This window comes from Lagopus leucura, unplaced genomic scaffold (genome assembly GCF_019238085.1).
Source record: "Lagopus leucura isolate 7727_CA_CO unplaced genomic scaffold, USGS_WTPT01 Super-Scaffold_100040, whole genome shotgun sequence".
NCBI classification, from domain to species: Eukaryota; Metazoa; Chordata; class Aves; order Galliformes; family Phasianidae; genus Lagopus; species Lagopus leucura.
This window is the reverse complement of record NW_024962289.1, coordinates 1875821-1895689: the sequence shown is the minus strand read 5'-3', so window position 1 is coordinate 1895689 and position 19869 is coordinate 1875821. Positions and strand designations below refer to the sequence as shown.

Below are 19869 nucleotides of genomic sequence, written 5' to 3'. Positions count from 1 at the left end.
ATTGTTGGCTGTCTGGAGTACCATTTGGCACCAACCTCCTGAAGATGATGGGGTGGGCGGGCAGGGCAGAGGAATCACTGGTATATAATCACTGATCCTGATCATGCTTTCTTTTCTTAACATTTTTCCATATCAGTTAATAGCACCAACTTTCCCCTGGTGCATGTTTTCCCCTCTTAAACCAAACCAACACGCTGTACACAAAACAAAGTTTCAACAAACACTTGGAATATCAAAGTGTTTATTAGAGTAAATAATCTTAGAGTAAGGGATGTGACTTCTGCAATTAAGGCATACATAGCAGCTGTGCATTATTTTTACAAAAAAAAAATTGTAGACCACTTTTGTAGACTTCTCATTTTAGTAAGTTGTGTTATGCTACCTCCTCTTGTGTGCTCTGCATCCAGAGATATGCTCACGTCTTAACAGTCGGTTCAAGAACATATCAGTACCTGTGCTTCCGAGGTAAGACTTGCAAGAAAGCAGTAAATGAGGCAGACAGGTAAAGGATACTCTGAAGATTCGTGATACAGTATTCTTAACTACGTGACTTTAGAATTGTTTTCCTTGTATTGACTATCTTCATGTTCCAGTAAAGTCCTAAAATATCTTCCTATAAGTTTCTGGAGATTCTGAATGTTCAAGATGAAAACAGAAGGTAAGAGCATTTTTCCCTTGCATTCAGTAGACTTTGGTCATGCTTGAAATTTGGATGAAACTGCTGTCAGATGTACTGAATTTGAGGGGGGTGAGTGGGGGGTGGGGAAAGTTTTCTGTCTTGAGAATACAGCTGAATTCTGACTCCTGATTTCCATTATGCAAGGAGAGTAAATCTTACAGGGCAGGTGACTCAGGGCTCAGCAGTGTTAGAGGACAATTAATACAGACTCAAAGCCTATTACCTTGATAAATTCCTTTCTCCCTCAGGTCACTTGTTAAATCACAGTTGTGGCTTCAACTCTTAAGATGACAAACTCTAGCCATATGACTACTTGCACATGTCCACTGGCCACGTTTCCCATTGAAAAAGACAAATTAAAACATGACTAATTTTGTGCATTTATTGCTTTATCTAAATCATCCACCACTTGCTGCAGCTTTTCTAGGCTGGGGTGGACGTTCTCCTCCATCCACTCCTCTACAGTACACTTGTGGAAGACTTGCTCCATGGCTGCCTGGAGGTCTTGCACCACAGCATTCCACTTGGACAGAAGACTGACCAAAATCAAGGAAGAAAGGAGAAAATGATCAAGTTTGCAGATGATTTCTGCCTCAAGAGGGGACAAGCTTACTAGGGCTTTTACAGGGGCTACAAAGAGGATACAGTCCTTAGGATGAGTATGCAGAAGCAGCATCTGTAAAAAAGACCTTAGCACAAATGGCAAAACATGGTACATTAAGTACTGTTAATCTTAGCAACTCTTTTTTGGAAAGCACACATGCTGCCAGGGGAAAGGGGCCTGGTTTTATCCCAAGCTCTGCCTGGATCCTGGTCCCTGCTATGTTCCCACACTGAGACTCACAACTTCTGAGATGGAGGAGTAACTCCATATATAAGGGAGGGCCTTCCAAAGAATCTGTACTTGTATTCACTAAATTTGTTCAACAGATGACAGATAAAAGTAAGCCTGCTCTTCTATTTAAATCTATTCTATGAACACATTGCAATGATTGATTTTAACTGAGAGTAAACTATATAAAGAGGTGAGAACTCAAAGCTGTAGGAATTTGCCAGCCTGAAAAATGACAGACTTGTTCCTCTGTAAAATAGGTGGTGTTACCTTATTGCATCTGGCTGAAAGTGATGCATTATTATAGGATGAATAATCTTCCTCTTTCTGTGGTAGGGACTGAACCAGCCTGTGACATACCTGAAAATATATGTTAGTATGAACAGTCTTTGAAACAGCAGGAGTGTATCTGTAAACAGAGGGAAGTGATTGAGCTTTAGCTTTATCTCACAAATGGAGAGAATGACTAAGGAGTAAGCAAATTTAAGGCTATGTATCTTTGGAACTGGCTTGTAGAAGACTTTGTGGCAGACAATAACAACTGGTCACCTGCTGCAATTTAAGTTTCATTTCAAGTTCATTTTTCGGTAACCAAACAATTAAAAATATTCACTTTAAGTTCTAATTTAACAAATAATCAGTTTACTGAAGCAAGACAGCACATGCAGTCTAGGAATTCAGCTGAATTCAGACATTAAGTTCTGCTGAGGTGTCAGTATGCAGGGTGAAATGCCTGAAATGTAGTGCTTAACGTTCAAGCGGTTTGTTGGAGTTCCCTGCGTACATGGCCCATTTCTCGGTGCTACAGCCCCCACACTCCTGTGGACAGAAAAATCAATGCAAACCTTAGTACCTGTTCCTTTCAAGAAGTTCATCCACTGATGACTTGAGGTAGAAGCTAACTTGTGTCACAAGGGTAAGAATATTGCTGCCAGGAAAGGTCCCCGTACTTGTGCTGTCCAAAGAGATCGTTAGTTTCTGCACTTACTGTGCACTGTGAAGTGTCTGAGTCCAGCAGCTGGAATTTTACCTCATGAAAGTATCTAATTCCAGATTGGACATTCCCAGGAGCTTTTCCACATTTTCTTTAACCTTTTCAGAATAGCCACCTGGGCAGAAGACATAAGAAATGAGACAGAGGAGCCTTCATAACAAAAGTGCTCAAAAAGAGGGTTTTTCTCAAGCACTCAGCCTTGGCTTACCAGATCTCTTTGGATGAATGTAAGTTAAAATAGAAAAAGAACAAGGAAAAAAAGGGGGGGTGGAGGGAGTACATCTTTCACAAGGCTTCTTGTGCCACAAAAAGCCCTTTTTAGTTATGAGCTTTCCATTCAGAGTACTTAATACTTTTAGTGTCTTAGTTAAGCATAAGCAGGTTGTATTTTAATGTTTTGAAAAGAAATGCAGACAAAAGTAAAAATTTGATTGGCAGCTGCCTCTGAAGAAGCCAGAAACAACAGGAAGTTTTTACAAGGCACTTTACTTCCTAGGTGCATTTCAAGAAAATGCATTAATTTCTGTATGTAAACAATATTTAAATGTCATTAGTCTCACTTATGTACCAGCAGTTTGAAATTAATTACCAAAAAAGCAATTCTTAATTTTTTTTCAGTACATGATGAGTTTAGTGGTGATTTTGTATATAGTATATATAATATACTGTATATATTTTATAATACAACATGATTGGAATACTATGGCTCTTTTTAAATGCGCAGGCCAAGAGGCTTCTCTGCTGCTGCAGGTGAGATGTGAGATCTATTGTTTGTAATCTGAATCATGATCAAATAGTGAAACCACCTCAAAATGTAGTAAGCCTGTGCTAACCTTAGGGCAAGGTCATTTCACTGCTGTGTTAGGCTTTAGCTCAGAGAGAATAAAGTTGCCATTGTACCATTCTCTAGTGCCTGCAGACATACAGCCAGTGATGGAATTGCCACGGGGAAAAGCTCACACAAAACAGAGAAGTGATCATACCTAAAAAAGAAAACATTCACTAATTAGACATTCGAGTTGGGTGAAGCTGAGCAGTAACTGATAGGAAAGATTCCAGCGTTGCCAACTTCCTTTCTAAATCTCCAAGTTCCTTGTGCATCTGAGGAAGGCTTGGGTGGAAGTCTGCTTCATGTTAAAAGACGTGCCTTACCTCTGCCAGCCAGTCAGTGCGATACCTTGGAGCACATCAGCAGGGATGCTGCTTGCTACTTTCAGCCACTGAAGGTGGTTTTTTAAGTGGTGTCCAATAAGTGTTAGAGACTGATTCACTCCTGTAGCGCCCTTAAAAGCGCTAGCAAACCACACCTTGGAGAAGCCACATCTACGATACTTCTCTATAAGAAGCACTGAAATAAGACACAAAAGAATACCTATAGGACACATATTTCTCCAGTTTTCAGCCATGTCTGCAATGTTCCAGTTAACAAGAATTCTGGGCTCTGAACGTTTCTGTTAGAGGGAGAGCCATGAGGTCTACTGGCATGGAAGCAGCTGGGGCGATTCTGCTGGTAATACAAGTGTATTAAATGCATCATACAATTTAATAAGAGGAGGGTAAATCTCCACTTGTCTAAAAAATTAGCTGCTGTTCTTTCATTGTAGGATGTTTGCTGCCTTGAAGGAGTAGTTCAGAAGAATTTTCACATAATAAGGGCTGCACTCCATCTTCTCCAATTGCGCATCACTTTCTTTTTTCCCCCCCTTCAAGGATTAGCACTGATCAGACTTTTGTTGTTTTTCCCAAAATGGCACACATTGGAAAGTTTTAAAGAAAGATTAAAATGATAATAAATAATCAGGTATCAGAGCTCTTCCAAGCAGCTTAGAGAAGTACAAACCTTTGCTCTCCACATCCAGGTCTGCAGCATAGTCCCAGATCATAGGCTGCACCAGCTGTGGGACCCCAGATTCTGAAAGGAGCAGAGGTTTTTTTTTTTAAGTAATAGAAAAAGGACAGTTACAGGTGAGAAAGAAGTACATGTCAGTCATGCATTACTGCACCTATAGAACAAACTATGGCCTGTCACCGAATTCTTCATGCCCACGTGCATTTTCAGCCTTGTCAGGACTTCGAACATGTCAGGGGCATGAATCTATTAGTTTACCTGGCTGCTTGAACTGGTGGAGTTGCAAATGGTACATGCAAGATGTCAGCTAAATTCAAAGGAAATAATCACCTATTAAGTTAAGGATTGTCTGCACAGAACTTATCTTTTCAAGAAGCCCATAATGAAAATGCAAGGTTAGCTTCCCTTTATAATCAGCTCCCTGAGTAGTTTTAAATGTGAGAAATTCTCACCCCTCAACAAGATGCAGTAAACCGTGCATAAATTGAGTACTTTAACTGCATCCCATTTTACTCTTAGTCCATTATTGGCTGTGGTGGTAGACTGCACGTAGCTACATGCTGTGCTGCTTTTGTGGGAATTGCAGGAGTTCTAGTTTTTTGGGGATGATTCCCCACCACGAAAGCTATGAGTAGGTCAATCAGAGCTGGAGGAGCTGTATGGCTCTTCATGATACTGTCTAAATCTGTTTAGAGCACACACGTAAAATGGAAAAATGTGAAACTCCATTAGAACCATTCTAATTTTAGTAGTAGTTGCATATTTTTCAACATAGGAGGCTTGTGACAATACAGTATTGGAGTTCCTCACTAACTGTGTCAACTTTAACATCGAGGACACAGAGCTTCTCTTGAATCTGCATTATGGGAACCAGATACTGTACAAAGTAACAACTAACATTAGAAGGTGGTGAGAAATGTAGAAATTTAGGAAAAGACTACAGTTTTTCTTTGAAACGGGTAAAGACAGTAGAATTTATGGTGACCACTGTGCAAAATGACTATTACCAGATAGAAAACTGAACTGCGTACATTGTAAGACTCGCCCAATGTCAAAAAGAAAGTCTGTAGCATTGCCATGGACTAAGTGTCTCCACTTCTTACTCTAATGGACCACATCTCAACTATTCTCGGATCATTCTGTATTGTATTTCAGCTGATAGCAGATCTGTTTCAACTGAATGCGTGAACTCTTTTGAGGGCTACCAAATGACTCACCCCATCCCAGGTGACACACCTGCCAGTGTTTCCTCGCTGATCCCTCTCAGCATGTCATCCCACACGATGGGAGTCACAGTGGGATAAGACGAAACCATATAACTTGCAACTGCTTTTATATGGAATAAGCACAGCTTCTCTGGCGTGTTCCCTTGTTGTTGCAGCCATTCCTTGGACTCCTCTCCTTCACCAAGGTAGTAGACCTGAAACATCAAGCAAATAATTCTGACTTCCTGTATGGGAACAGGGGGAACAAATTTGATACAGCATCACGCAATCATACAGTATTCACAAACTACGGCACAAACGTAACACACTGAGCAGAAGTATTTCAAAGTACTTTTTGGTGCTGAAGACATTGTGAGTATCAACCTGCAGGATCTGGCTCTGACTAAACACATCACAGAAGGGCTGCCCAGGAAGGTGGTGGAGTCACCGACCCTCGAGGTGTTCAAGGAACGTTTGGATTTAGTGAGGGACACGGTTTAGTGAGAACTATTGGTGATAGGTGGATGGTTGGACTGGATGATCTTGAAGGTCTTTTCCAACAGTGGTGATTCTGTGAAGTTTTCTAGAAGAATTAAAGTATCTCAGGAATAATTAAGTGCATGGGAACTGTTGAATCACAGCCTGAACCTCTGCTTGACCACCTGAGACGAGCAAGGAATCAGCCATGGGAGCACAAGTGAAGGCACCTAGACCCATTTAAGAGCTGACTACCAGGGGGGAAGAATCTTTTCTGGAGATCCCCTCCTTTGGAGTTTCATGGTGAGCCCAGGATATGGGTAAGCGTACTATCTATTCTCTTTCAGTATAATAAAACTGCTTACTGCTTAGCCAAACTCTCTGGTATATTTCGGAATTATAACATCTGTACATTCACTGGTTATACATTAAGGCATACTGTATTTGTCTTTGGAAGGTTTGTCTTGTGAGCTGCTCTCGCCAGTCTTAGTTAAAGAAAACTAGCAACCATATGGTCCAGAACTGAATGAAGTGAGATTCCTCTCGTGGAAGGAGATCATTATTTCTACACAAATCCATAAGTGACGTGGGAGCACGTCCAAAGGTTGGCCCGGCACAGTCAGTCCTACGTAAGATGCGTATCTGGGCTCATCAAGATGGATACGCTCCGCTGTCACGGCAGCACCCGGCCCGCGCCTCACCTCATCGCAGCCGATGTGGAACCACCTCAGGTCCCGGTGCAGCTCCATGACGCGGTCGATCATGGCTCTGACCAGCACCCGCGACTCCTCCTTGTGCGGGTTTAGGGCGTTGGGGAACAGCTTCACCTCACGGAGATGCGCGAATTCCTTGTGCTTCAGCGCGAACTGCGGCGGGACGGGGCGCGGCGATGGGACGGGGACCCGCGACGGGACGGACCCGTGCGCAGCCCCAGCGGGGGGGCGGGTCGGGGGCCGCTCACCTCCATGTGCCCGAAGCTTTGCACCAGCGGCACCACCTCCAGCCCCAGCTCCGCGGCGTGGCCCAGCAGCTGCCTCAGCTCCGTGCGGCTGCGGAAGGACGCGCTGAGAGCCGCGCCGAGCGCCGAGCCCGCCGCCCCTCCCCGCCGTTACCTGTAGGCGTGCGGCGCGCTCAGCGCCTCCAGCGGCGCCGCGTAGGGAAACGCGTCCTCGTACTCCAGCAGCAACCCGGTGGCGCCCATCGCGCGGAGCAGCGGCAGCACCTGAGGGGGAGGGGGAGGGGGGGGCGGTGGCGGGCGAGCGGGGGGTGCGGGCCGGGCCGAGCGCCGCCCTCTCCCCTCTCCCCTCTCCCCTCTCCCCTCACCTCGGCCAGGTACGCGGCGCGGGGCGGAGCGCCCTTCAGGTCCAGGTGCACCAGGCGCCGCCGCATCTCGTTCGACGGCTCCGGCCACTCTCGCTCCTCCCCTCGCTCCGCCCCGGCAGTCCGAGCGCGGCGCGTCGAGAGCATCGCTTCGCGGCGATGGCGGCCGTGGCGGCGCGGCGGCGGACGGGCGGCGGGGAGCGGCGGCGGCAGGGCAGGTACGGGGCGGGCGGGAGGAGGGGCGGCGAGGGAGCGAATGGCGGCCGTGCGGTAACGTCCGTGCCGCTCCCCGCAGCGCACGGAGGAACGCGAGTCCGCGGGATGCGCGCGGCGGGCGGCTGTGGGCCGCGTGCTTCGTCTCCGCCGCTCTCGTCGCGGCCGCCGGCGCCTTCCTGGCGTGGAGCTCCTGGAGCACTGAGGACGGCGTCGCCGAGGTGTTGGCCGGGCGAGGGGAGACGCTGCTCGACAAGTTCGTGGAGGTGCCGTGCTCCGGGGACTACGACGGCTACCGGAGGTTTGAAGGTATTTGGGGATCCCCGCTCCTGCAGGGAGGCGGAGCGCTGGGGCCGCTCCCCGTGCTCCTCACATAACGCTCTGCTGAGGCTCAGGGGGAGCGGAGTAAACTTTGTGCTACTCCCGAGCAGGAAGAGGCTTCTTCTCGGGAGATGTCTCTTCTTCAAAGTGCTCCTCCTGTAAAAAAGCAGCTCAGCTCTTGTTTCAGCCTGGCTGTGTGTTGAGTGTGAGTGATGAACTGTGCCGTGCTGAGGAAAAAGAAACCTTTATTTCCTGATTTTTTTGAATCACAGAATCATTTAGGTTGGAAATGACCTCTAAGAGCATCCGGTCCAACCATTGACCTGCCCCACCATACCTACTAAACTGTATTCCTTGATGCTACAGCCACCCTCTTCTTGAAAGCTGTTATCCAAATCTGGTTCCCCTTTAGCTGTTAGACAAATCCATTCCCTTATCTGGTTTGTTATGTGGCTGACAAAAGCTTACTAAGCTTACTGCAGCTTACTGGGGGATAGCTTGGAGCAGAGCAGCTCTTCCAGCACTGGTTTGGGGGGAAGCGGCCATAAGCTTGCAGCTTGGTTGTACTGCCCCAAGGATGGGAGATGGAGGGGATAACTGCCTGGTCCTGGTGGTGTTGGGCAAAAAACTGGTAACGAGACAGAAGGTGACGCACAGCCTGCAGTCAAAAAAGGCCTTCCCAGTGTTCATGTGGTAGGGCTTTGGAGAATTCATCACAGTAGATGTACTTGAAGCCAAATAAAGCACCTCAGGAACTTACTCACAAGAGAGCGTCCTCAGTAGGAGGACTTTTTGATTCTGAGCATGAGAATGCATGTGTTCAGTTTTAACTTCCTGCAGTAAGGAAGAATGGCTGCTGGCTGTTCTTCTGCTGTTTCAAGGCCAGAGAAATCTATGCAGCCAGTGTTGCTGCAGGTTGGTTCTTCAACTCTGAACTGGGGTTGAATCTATCGGCATTCTGCTACCAGGGCTTTGGTTTATCAAAAAACAAACAAGAAAGCTCACCAAAACAGTATTTTCCCAATTTCTGGTTTGTTAGAGGAATGTTCTGAGCTGAAGACTTGTGGTCTTGGCAGCCCCAACAGCATGGAGAAGGAACATTAAAGGTATCTCAGCTGAGGAATGAGCGGATGCGTTCTGTGTTCTTGCAGTGTGGGAGGAGCAAGCGTGCCCTCTCTTGACCGCGTATTAAATGGCTGATGTGGTCGGCATCAAACCCAGGAACGTGCTGGAGGCACGAGGGGGAGTCGCCTTGGATGAGTTTGTATTCAGTGTATTTGCATTCGCTCAATGCCCGCCAGAGGGCGCCCGTGAGCCGTCCGCAGCGCTCCTGCTGCACGCGTTACTGGGAGCTTGGGGTGGCTGCAACCGCGCAGTCTGCTGCTCTCTGCCGAACTGCATTCGGCTCCTCAGCTTTAATCGCTTTGTTGGAAACAGCTTTTTATCACTGAAGAGCTTTTATTCCGTCTTTACTCTGGCGTTGCATCCACAGCTGCTGGTGCTGTGGCAGGAGGCATGCTGCTATTACCCTTTGGTCTGTCCACAGTTCAGATGAGCTTCTTACTTATGCACCTGCTCCCCCTCAATCCAGTCCAACAGAGCATCTGGTTTTGCTTCGATAGATAACAGTGGTTGGTGTCACAGAGCCTTATTTCCATAGTACTGCACAGCAGAAAACTTGCTTCATACAGCTATAAAATGTGCTACAAGTACTAAGTTGATGATGTTTGCAGAAGATGGGGCATGCTGTGAGCAGAGTCTGATCCTTGCAGCCAGATCTTCACTATTTCTGCTCTCTTGAGATATGGTTAACTACTTAAAACTGCTGTGGCTTTCAGCGTGTCTGATGAATCTGTGCATAGTCCTGTGTGTGCTGGCATACTCTGTCAGGGTTCAAAGCTTCTGCCACTGCTGAGGCTCTGAGATCCTTTCCCAGAGGTGAGGTCAGTGGATATGGAAAGCAGTTTTAATAGTGGGTCCAACACTGAGATTTCTGGTATTATCATGACAATATCATCTTGCCCATCTCTTTTCTCTCAGGAGTCATCCCTGTCTTGGCAATGAACCTCTTTCAAGAATAGGCAAAGCTGGGATATAGGCACCTAGACCCTGGGTCCTGTTACTTTCTATTTTCTGTGTGCTGATTAGGGAGTATTTCTGGTTTTTCAGTGTTGTGTACATTTCTCCTTTACTCTGATTGGAAAAATACAACTCCTGCATTCAAAGCTGAGTAGCTTATTAGATAAGTGATTTGTTTTTGCTAGGCACAGCTTTGTGGAAGCTATTGGGTACTCTGTAATCCTAGCCTATATTCTCATGAGTGCAGATTTTGGAAATATGCTCTTACTGCTTTAGTGCTCCCACGTGCAGTGGTTTCTTAGACAAAGATGACACATTTCTTAATGCTGAAATTGTTTTCATCAACACAGGTGGTTCTAGTCCTTTCACGGTTTGCATCCAGTGTTCATACCTTGCTTCTGGAACCTGTCTGATTTCATGCTAGACTCTGTTTTTGTTTATCTTCTCAGGTTGGAAAAGCTTCAGCTGTTTCTTTCAGAATACCTCCTGCTTCTAGCATTACCTTTGCTAGTTTTCCTAGCTTAGCAATATGCATGGGAACTGCTGAGCCACAGCCTGAACCACTGATTGAGCACTTGTGGAAAAGACCCAGTCAGCCCTGGGAGCACAGGTGAAGGCAGTTAACACGTGCAGGTGGAAGGGGAGCAGCCTGGCTGCACCTCTCTTAGACCTCATTTGAGGGCTGACCCCTAGCTGGGAAGGTTCTCTTTTTGGAGATCCCTCCTTAGTGAAGCTTTCCCCTGCAAACCCAGAATCTTCTGATACAGGTGAGCAATCTTCTTCCCTTCCTTTATAGCACCTCTCTGTCATGTCAATCCTGCTATCATCACGTCTCTGTTGTCACACCTTTCCCATTGTATTGATACATCCAATTGCTACACAACGTAACCCTCATCCTCTCTAAAGCTAGCTTTGCTAAATCCTGACTCCAGTACCAGCCTTTCCAGAAGGGTAAGTCCTGCGCTGTTGTTTGCAGCCAGAATTTTAGAGCACAAATCTCTTCTGAAAAAGCAAGTCTTTCTAGTGTCCTTTCTGAGGAGTCATGCAAGGAAGGTTCTGTTTAGATGAGTTGCTGTGGAGCATTGAATTTCTCCTTTGAATTTCCTTTTTGCCACATCTCTCCTTGAACACATGCTTTCCCTTATCTCTAAGAGTTTTCTTTGCCACTCGTGCATTAAAGAGTCCTTTTCAGTGGCACAAGGAAGGTCATTCTGCTCTTTTGTCTCTATCTGTCAAGACAACTTTATTGGTTTTCTATGCTCAGCTTTCTCCTGAGTGTCTTAGAATCTCATTTTTGTGTCAGTCTGTTATCTCAGTCTTTTTTAATCCTGTTTTGTAGCAGAATAATAATAAGTGTACTGCAGCTTTCTGAACTTGTGCCTTATGAATTTGTTGACATCTTTATACCCATAGAGTGTTAGATAAGGTGTGCAATATGTGGGGTGTGATTTGTGGCTGGTGGTAATTATTCTGCATGTCTTTGGTGAATGAATCTTGTGGTTCTTAATGAAATGTCTCATAAGTGTTTTCAGTTCTGGCAGCCTAAATTCGTTCCTTTTTTGGCTGTTTCTGTACATCTGTGAGCGTTGAATTGAAGCTGTTTCTCCCTCAGCCATTTGTCCTGCTCTTATGATGAGTGTTTGCTAGCGTGGAGGCACAGATGTCTCATCATTCAGCTTCTGAGATGCTTTTCAGGCTGGCGTTCAAAAGTGAAGAGCCAATTTTTAACCTACGCATGCGATGGAGCTTTATGAGCTTTAGGAGGGATGAGAAATAGTTGGCATTGTTTACTGGCTGCTACTTTTTCCCATTCATGACTGCTAGGTTATATGCTACAAAGGAACATAGCATTTCCAGTGCTTGCAGTGTTTAATTGGCAAACGGTCAGTGCCTGGGATTGAGAGACTGAAAAAGCTCAGGATTTCCATGAGAACGTGGCCCTGCTTTTCTGACTGCAGAGGGAGGGGATAATTACAGTTCTCCTCAAACACGGCATAGACTTCACCCTCTCTTCCCCCCCCTCTAATTCATAACTTAGCACAACTTTTCCACCTGGAAAGCCCTTGTCAGTTGAATTCTATGCTTCTGGGGCTGTGTTGCAAAGTGCTGTTTTCAAATTCATGAAGCACCTTCAGGTTGCTGATTGAATTTTTGCATTTTTAAGTGTTCTGTGTTTTTTTTTTTCCTCCACACTTCTGTTTCTGAAGAATGGTGTGTTTTGATTCTGCTGCTGTTCACAGTGTCAAAAGGAGAAAAGTGAGCTTGGGGTTCTGGTTCATTTTTGTTATAATGTTGGGTTCTGTGCTGGCCTTGCAGTACTGGTGGTTCACACTGTAACCTCGTAACATTTTTACCTGCTGCTTTCGTAGATCATCTTCAAATAATTCAGCATGTGCCTCCTGGAATTTGACTCTTGAGCTGATCTCAGTGAGTTGTTGCTGGTAGTCAGAAAACAGGCAGAATTGTTTGGGTTGCAGCAGGCAAATCCAGGTAGGAAACCAAGTGGGTTACATTTTTACCCCAGTGGTTTAGAAGGAAAAATTGCTTTTCAGAATAGTTGGGTTCTCAGGTGTTTGCTCGGAATGCCCTTGGTGCCTCCAGTTTAAATACACATCCAATAAGTGACTTTTTCAAGTGTGCAGTTGGTACGTGTTGTCAGCCTCAGGTTTTGCACCCACATCTCCTCGTGGCTTCTCTTTCTTCTCAAGGTGCTGCTGTAGTTGCAGGGTTTTGCAGTGTTGAAGCAGCCAAGGCACGTCCAGTATGCCAGTGTGCAGCCCTGCAGAGCACTTGTACTGTGGCAAGATTTCTTTTTGTCACTGTGCTCACTGTTATCATCAGATGCTTTTGATCAGAGCAGACTGACACTTCTGCCTTGCACGGATGAATGCAATTCTTTTCCTCTTGCAGCAGTGCTTTGTACCCTCTCCTTTGTTCCGAGGAACAAATAATCTCTGAAGAGGAGCTCAGCAACAGAAAAGTGTGTTGGCAAATGTCAGAAAATGGCTTCATTCACATTCTTCCATAACTTTACATCTGTAAATGGAGTTTCCCCAGGAAAATGTCTAATGCAGCATCCCAAGGTCTGTATTGACTCAGAACTGATTTTATTTCTTGTTCTTGCCCAAAGCCTGTTGTGCATCAGACTTGTAGTTTTAAAAGAAATTTCATATATTCTTCACTCCTCTTACTGCTGATCCTTTTCTGTGAGCTTTTAATATTAAATGCCAGGTCGTTCTGTAGTGAATTTTAAGTGAATTCTTTTATTGTAGGTCCTAATGCTTTTGGATATGATACCTTTTAATGCAAGATCCATTATAAAAAATTGTCCTTTGAGGTCTGTTTGTAGAGTAATCACATTCAGAATGTGATTTGCCCTCTTGACTCTCCCTTTTGAGAGTGGTGTGTATCCCTGTCCATTATCTGAATGCTTGCTTACACTGTGAAGAAGAACTCTGTAGGTATTTGCTATTAAGTGGTTCCAGTTGCTAGAAATGCTGCCCGATTTTGAACTGTTAGCCTGAGATGAAGGGATCCTTGTGGCTCTTCTGAACTCCCTGGCTCTCGCCCTGCCTGTCTGAAGGCTAGAACAGAGCAGGTAAGGGGAAATCACTGAAGATCATCTTCCTGAGACCAGTTATATAATTAAGAACACTTGTACTGCTGCACTTAGATGCAGACATTTTGCCCTTCTTCCCATCTGTCTTTTCACATGTGTGTATGTACAGATGTCTCCAGCACAGCCTGACTAACCAAGGGGCATCTTCTTTGGCTCGTGATGTAACTTTTGACTCTTGTGGATCTGAAAAGGGAGTAGGAGGACATCATGGGGATTTGGTTGGAAGCTTTTTGGGAAGGTGGTCTTTCCTTTTGTGTTTCAGGGTGCACTCCCAGGAGGTGTGGAAGAGGTGTGAGTGATGCTGTGATCACCAGGGAGGAAGCGGAAAGAATCCGTAGGTAATTCTCCTTAAATTTCTATCTGCCATACTGACAGTGAGCCCCAGTTCAGGTGTAATGGAAAGCTTGCAAGCTGAAGGGAGGTGATTTAAACTGATTAATGCATTAAACTTGTGCGTATCTTATTAAAAGCTACTTTGCACTTCTGTTGTAGTGGAGGCTTTTTGATACAGAGTCTGCGTAGCTATGTGGGCATATGGGTTGTAGGGAAAAGAAAACAGAATTCTCTGCACTAAATAAATGATGAACAATTTTGTTCTGTTGTTCCAGTTTACCTTCAGAAATAAAACCAAACGTAAATCTCCTTTCAGACGAGTTGCTTTCTGGGTGGCTACGACTTGGTGCTGACCCTGTAGTTCTCTATGAGCGCAGTGATCAATTTTAATCAAATAGCATGGGACTGTCAAAGTCTGTAATTAGAAAATCTGTGGTGGTTTTTCTATTTGCTTGTTTTGTTTAATTTTGGCCAGACTGAATCTGAAAGCCAGGGTTGTGGGTTTTTTTTAGTGAAGGTGCTTATGGTCTTGTATGTAAGGGCTGTTCCTGTCCAGAAATGTTCTGCAACATGTAGATACTTTATTTTCATGACTAAGTGCATAATTCAGGGTTTCAAATAAAAGGTAGCTTCTCTTTTTTACTTAACTGGGTTGTATTTGATGCAGTAAATAACTCTTACTGGAAAGCTGTGTGTTTTATATAATGACATTAAAGGACAAAGTAATCAAGCCTTCAGTTCTCATCTGAGGTTGTTGTTTTGCCTGCAGAATAGCAGAGAGGGGACTGTCCTTGGGAGGATCAGATGGAGGGGTGAGCAGCGTCCTCTTAATTTTTACATTCTCTTACTTCCAAGGAGAGCTTTAAGATTAAAAAGAGAAGATAACAGATTTGGGGAAATTGTCTGGGAATTTATTTTCTATCCTATTAATGCTTTTGCTAGTACTGTAATTGACTTATCCAGTACAGCTGACACATTTCCTATTAAGTTAATATTTCTAGTGCCTCTCTTGGTCTGGTTTAGTTTTCTGCAGCTGGAACCAGCTGCTAAAGCAGAATACACAAGTTTGATTTCTGTCCTTTTTGAGAAACCAAATCACAGTGGTTCACAGCTATCACATACAGGCTGATTTTTGTGGAAACTTCATGTAATGTCTTCAGCAGAACTCTGAATTATGTTCTTTAAATATGGAAAAAACCTCACCTTTTTCTCTGCGTTTTTTCCCTCTGTTCTCAGTTTGTTTTTGTGTATGAACAGATATTGTTTCTTGAGTATTTGTAAACATAAGCACTTCTTTGGGCCTCTGCTGAATTGGGACATTTGTTGGAAGAAAAGGAGAAAAGTTGTGATGGAAGGGAAAAACAAAAAAAAAAGACTTTTTAAAATTGTCCTTGGGACTGCTTAAGAAGATCTGCAAAAAACATTTTGGGAGCTTTTAAAGGGGGGGAGAAATGGGGGAAAATGACTCTTTGGTAATAAAATTTTGTTGGTCTCAGAACTCTGTAGGCTGTGATCCTCTCAGGTTCCTTGCAGTGTGTGAATGTGAGAAAGCTGTTGCACGCTGTGACTCCTTAGGGAAAGGTGCAAAAGGAGCTTTTGCAAAAGAAGTTGCTTTGAAACCTCACCCAGAACTGTGGATAGGCACTGAAAGATGCTAAAGAGATGAGCTGAAAAGCATTTCTAGAGGATAATGTTCAGGACAGCCCTTTGAATGTAGTCCTTCACCTAAATTTTCTTAGCCTTTGCTTTTTTTGTTGTTTTTTTTTCCATTCTGCATTTTTTTCTTTCTTGGATTCCTGATGTGAATCTGCTCCTGATATTGCAATCTTGGCTCCCAGATCTCATTAAATAATGACTGCTTTGTGCTGATGATGTGTAGATAAAACTTCTTTCTTCACTGAAGCTTGTTGTCCTCTTTTCCAACCTCTGGTCTACATAGCATACAAAATGCTTCAGCTCTTATTCCATCTGGCCACCTTACTCTGCCTTATGAGCTGCAAGTCTGTTGACTGAGATCTGCCGCTTTGCTTTACATGTCTGAGACTTCAAAGTCCATCCAATTATGTTCATTGTTCTGAGACTAAATTTTTCCTTAAAAATTCTTTCAATAATTCTTCTTCTCTTTGATTCTTTTTAATTCTTTCTTTAGTCAACTTTATCTCCATATTTCCAAGCTTCAAATTCCTGCTGTGGGGCAGACTATTTTCATTCTGATTTACTCCTATTTTAAATAGCATCTTTGCTTGTCATATTTGTATTTTGAGTTCACAGAAGTAGATTTGTTTGTGTGGCTGTAAGTTAATAATTTAAAGAGCTAAACTTGTAACTCTGTCAGTTCTCTCCCTGTTTGCAGTCCTTTCTGCTTCCCTGGGGGACTGAAGGTTCACACAGAAGCTTGTGTCCTTCTCCATACTTTTGTTTTGAGAAGATTCTGTCTGACACTGAATTACTGAAGTGTCCCAGGAGTCAAACCCCAGTTGCTGTGCTGAACTTTCTGCCCCATATTCTGTTATAACTGCTCCTAGATCAGTGTATTTGCCCACATGCCCATTCATGTGCATGCACACACTGAAGCTAGAAGAGGACGTGTAATTTTCTGGTCTGACTTCCAGCAGAATCTAAACAGAGGCACCTTCTGCACCACTGTCCTGCTTTCCCTTGTACGTCTCTGCAAAATAGCTTTTTTTCTACTGTGTTCTTTCTAGAATGCAATTTCTGCTAGTTCTCCTGGTGTTTTTCAACTTTTTTTTCCCCATCTTAATAAAGCTAATGGCCTTTCTTTTTTCTCTACCCAATATTTTCTTGCATGTGATCCCTGCTTACGTTACCAGTTTGACTCACTCAAATCTTTGGAGGTGCTGCCGTCAGAACATCTCTCCAGCATAAATGAAACTTGACTCATTTATTATCAAAGCTATTGGCACTTTGAAGCCAGGGAAAAGAAACCCCTGGTGCAGTCAGCTGAGGTGCTCCGTTTCCTATGCTGCTGCAAATTGACGTTAGTAGCTTCCTAAACCTCCTTCTTGCAGGGAAAACTGTGCTTCTCATGACTGAAAGAAGCAAACAGTGTGTGGCTATGATGCCAAACAAGGGTTTCTGATGGGGGCACACGCACCCATGCACAGTATGGTATTTCTGCAGGTAATATCATTCCTGCTTTCAGCCCTTCTTACCAAATTCTAGAGTCCTTAAAATGCTGTCCTGATTTTTTTTCTGGGGAGAAGATAAAGCCTCTGCATGGTATTTATCTTATCTCATACATCTGCTACGTCAGACCCCATAGTTTCCTTCTTTCTTGCCTAGCTACCAGCAGGCACTTTGAGACAGCTGTCAGTTTGTACAAGAAAGTTCAATTTCTTCTGTTAAACCGTATCTCATGAATAGATCATATCATAGAATCATTAAGTTTGGGAAAGACCTCCAGGATCATCTAGTGAGCTGTCAATCGTGAGTACATGTGGATATGTTTGCATTGCTCCTGCCATCTTTAGATGAACTTTGCAGAGCTTTCTGCCTGGGAGCATTGATCTGAAGTACAGACTAATGAAACTTGGTCAGCCAGCTGAACTGTAAGCAGTGGTGTTGACACCGTCCTCTAAGTGGTGTTCTTCTGAGTATTAAAAATGCTACTGAAAATATTGGATGCTCTGGAATGGCAGAGGCTAAATTAAATGTTTCAGCTTCTTTTCCAGTTAGCTATTAAAGAAATTGCTCTGTGTTTGTAATCAAGTCCTTGCCTCTGTCTTTCAGTTATTTTTTCCTCCTGTTTGAAACAACCCTGAGGAATATTCTCTTATTGTTTTCAGTCTTCTTTGTCTGACTTTGCATTGTGGTTATTGCCTTCTCAGCTATGAATGTCACCACTTCTTGGGAGCATGTACCTGTACTTCTTGTATTGATCCACTTGACTGTTTTGGTCTCTACCACATAGCTGTGATCATCTGCAGTGTGTGGAACATGTGCTGGAAGTATTTGGAAAGCAATTTGTTCTTAAATTAAACTTATGTTTCAGATACGTCCTGCTACTTCTCCTTATAATCTACCTTGGCATGGCTACAAGCGTATTTTTGAAGCTACAAGGAAGCAGTTTTGCTTGTTCCAGCTGTAACTTAGATTATTGTACAGAACCAGAAACCAATGAAATGAAAATATGTTACTTCTGAAGCCTGAGTAAAGCTAGTGCTCATCCTAGAGCAGCTCTTGCAGAAAGGTGACTTGTTTCTAACAGTCCTCTGCAGTCTTTAAAGAACTTCTGTGAGAAGCAGAAGTCTGAAAAACTCATGTCTGTTTCAGTAGCCTGTTACTTTATATATTCTTAAAAGTTTGGGAATAAATTTGGGTGGATGTGCTGAAGTAAGTTTGTTACCTCTTTATTTAAAAAGAGACTTTAGTGGAGCTCCCATCTCGGCTCTGAAGCTGAAAGCAGTTGAGCCTCCAGTGATTTTTCTCTTGTTTGGATTGGCATGGGTGTCCTCCCAAATGTGATCCAGAGGAGAGAGAGAAGTGTGCTGAGACTTGGGGTGTAGGGGGTGTTTGAAACCGTACTGCTGGCTGCCACTGCAGCTCTGTGTCACTGTGCTGCAATGCATTCACCAGCCTGTCTTTAATTTGGTTAAAATAAAAAGTGGTTTCTGTCCCAGCTATGCCCAGAAATCCTGCTGGTAAGATGGGAGTTATCACTCAGCTCACCTGTGGATGGTACGTGGTGCATCAGGAAATGCCAGGTTCCAAGATGAGAATGCTTTTTCCAGGATATTGTACCTCAGAGATGTCGTATTAATGTTGGTGGCAGTCAGGCTAATCCACTGCTGCTGCTTGATGATTTCAGTGAAGGAAGGAATGCTGCTTTTAAGTGAGCATATTTTTAATTGCTATTTAAATTATGGGGAAAAAACATGTATTTTCTGGACAGCAAGGGATGTACAAGAGTGTTCTTCATTCAGTTTAGGAAAATATAGAACTAGCTTTCTATCATAGCAAATGTGAATACTGACCTTTTTAAATTGGTCTGGAGCTCAACAGTAGCATTTGGCTTGAGTCAAACGGAGAAATGGATTGATTTATTTATTTCCAGATGTAAGATCTTTTCACTCTTTAGTTTTTTCTTACAGTTTACAGCAGTTTAGAAATTGGAATAACAGAGTGGCTCTGGCAAACCTTAGAATTGTAATTGTTCTTTAAAGCAAACTTTTCTGTTTTAAATACAAGAAGTACACAGCAACACATGGTGAAGAAATCTTAATAACAAATGTTGGGCAGGTTAAATATTAGTGTTGCTATTTGAGCACTTAATAAATATTGGAAAATGTGAAAAGGGAATGTCTTTCAGACTGGTCCAGGAACACAGTGTCTCACCCTGGGGAGGAAGGCTCTGTCAATTCTGTATGCTGGATTTGGATCTCTGTGCTTTATCCATATGGTGCCTTAATCTTATGGTCATTTATAGAACAAACTGGAGGAGGCTTGCAGTTGTAAAATAAGCATTAATATTTTGGATGCGAAACTAGAAACTAATACTTTGACTTGGGAGGGTATGGCAAGTGAAAGCCAACAAGATGATTATTAAAGTTTGTTAAATAATAAAACCTTCTCAGACTCTTTTTTTTTTTTTTCCTTTCCCAGGCATCAATTTTGGACTTGCACTCTGGAGCTCTTTCACTAGGGAAGCAATTTGTTAATCTGTACAGGTAATGTGACACTTTGACTTGCTGTCACTCCTGTAATCCTGCACCTTCAGTATTCGGTCCACTGGGCTGGAAGATTTAGCATTGCCAGCTGTAGAATTGCTTAGATTTACCACAGTTTTCCACAGTTAGTTGAAAAGCTGCTGTGGTGGAAAACCAGCATTATCTTTTGTTAAACTGGACTTACTGAAAGCTACTCTTCAGCAGAATCACAGAATTGTAGGGGTTGGAAGGGACCTCCAGTGATCATCGAGTCCAACCCCC

At 43.7% G+C, this 19869-nt stretch overlaps 2 protein-coding genes across 2 annotated transcripts; one reads left to right on the top strand and one right to left on the bottom strand.

Annotated features, from left to right (window-relative positions):
- Positions 1 to 224: 224 nt before the first annotated feature.
- On the bottom strand, positions 225 to 7503 carry HEXD (hexosaminidase D). Its single transcript, XM_042883991.1, has 12 exons — positions 7360 to 7503; positions 7149 to 7258; positions 6998 to 7085; positions 6738 to 6902; positions 5591 to 5774; positions 4346 to 4417; positions 3658 to 3853; positions 3406 to 3488; positions 2542 to 2620; positions 2365 to 2466; positions 1782 to 1871; positions 225 to 1215 (listed from the first exon to the last, which is right to left on the bottom strand). Exons 1-12 carry the CDS (start codon positions 7501 to 7503, stop codon positions 1047 to 1049), a joined length of 1482 nt encoding a protein of 493 aa, XP_042739925.1. The 3' UTR covers positions 225 to 1046.
- Positions 7504 to 7515: 12 nt separating this feature from the next.
- On the top strand, positions 7516 to 19612 carry OGFOD3 (2-oxoglutarate and iron dependent oxygenase domain containing 3). Its single transcript, XM_042883761.1, has 5 exons — positions 7516 to 7574; positions 7652 to 7878; positions 13851 to 13926; positions 14691 to 14733; positions 19544 to 19612. The coding sequence occupies exons 1-5, from the start codon at positions 7516 to 7518 to the stop codon at positions 19610 to 19612; spliced, it is 474 nt and encodes a 157-aa protein (XP_042739695.1).
- Positions 19613 to 19869: the final 257 nt, after the last annotated feature.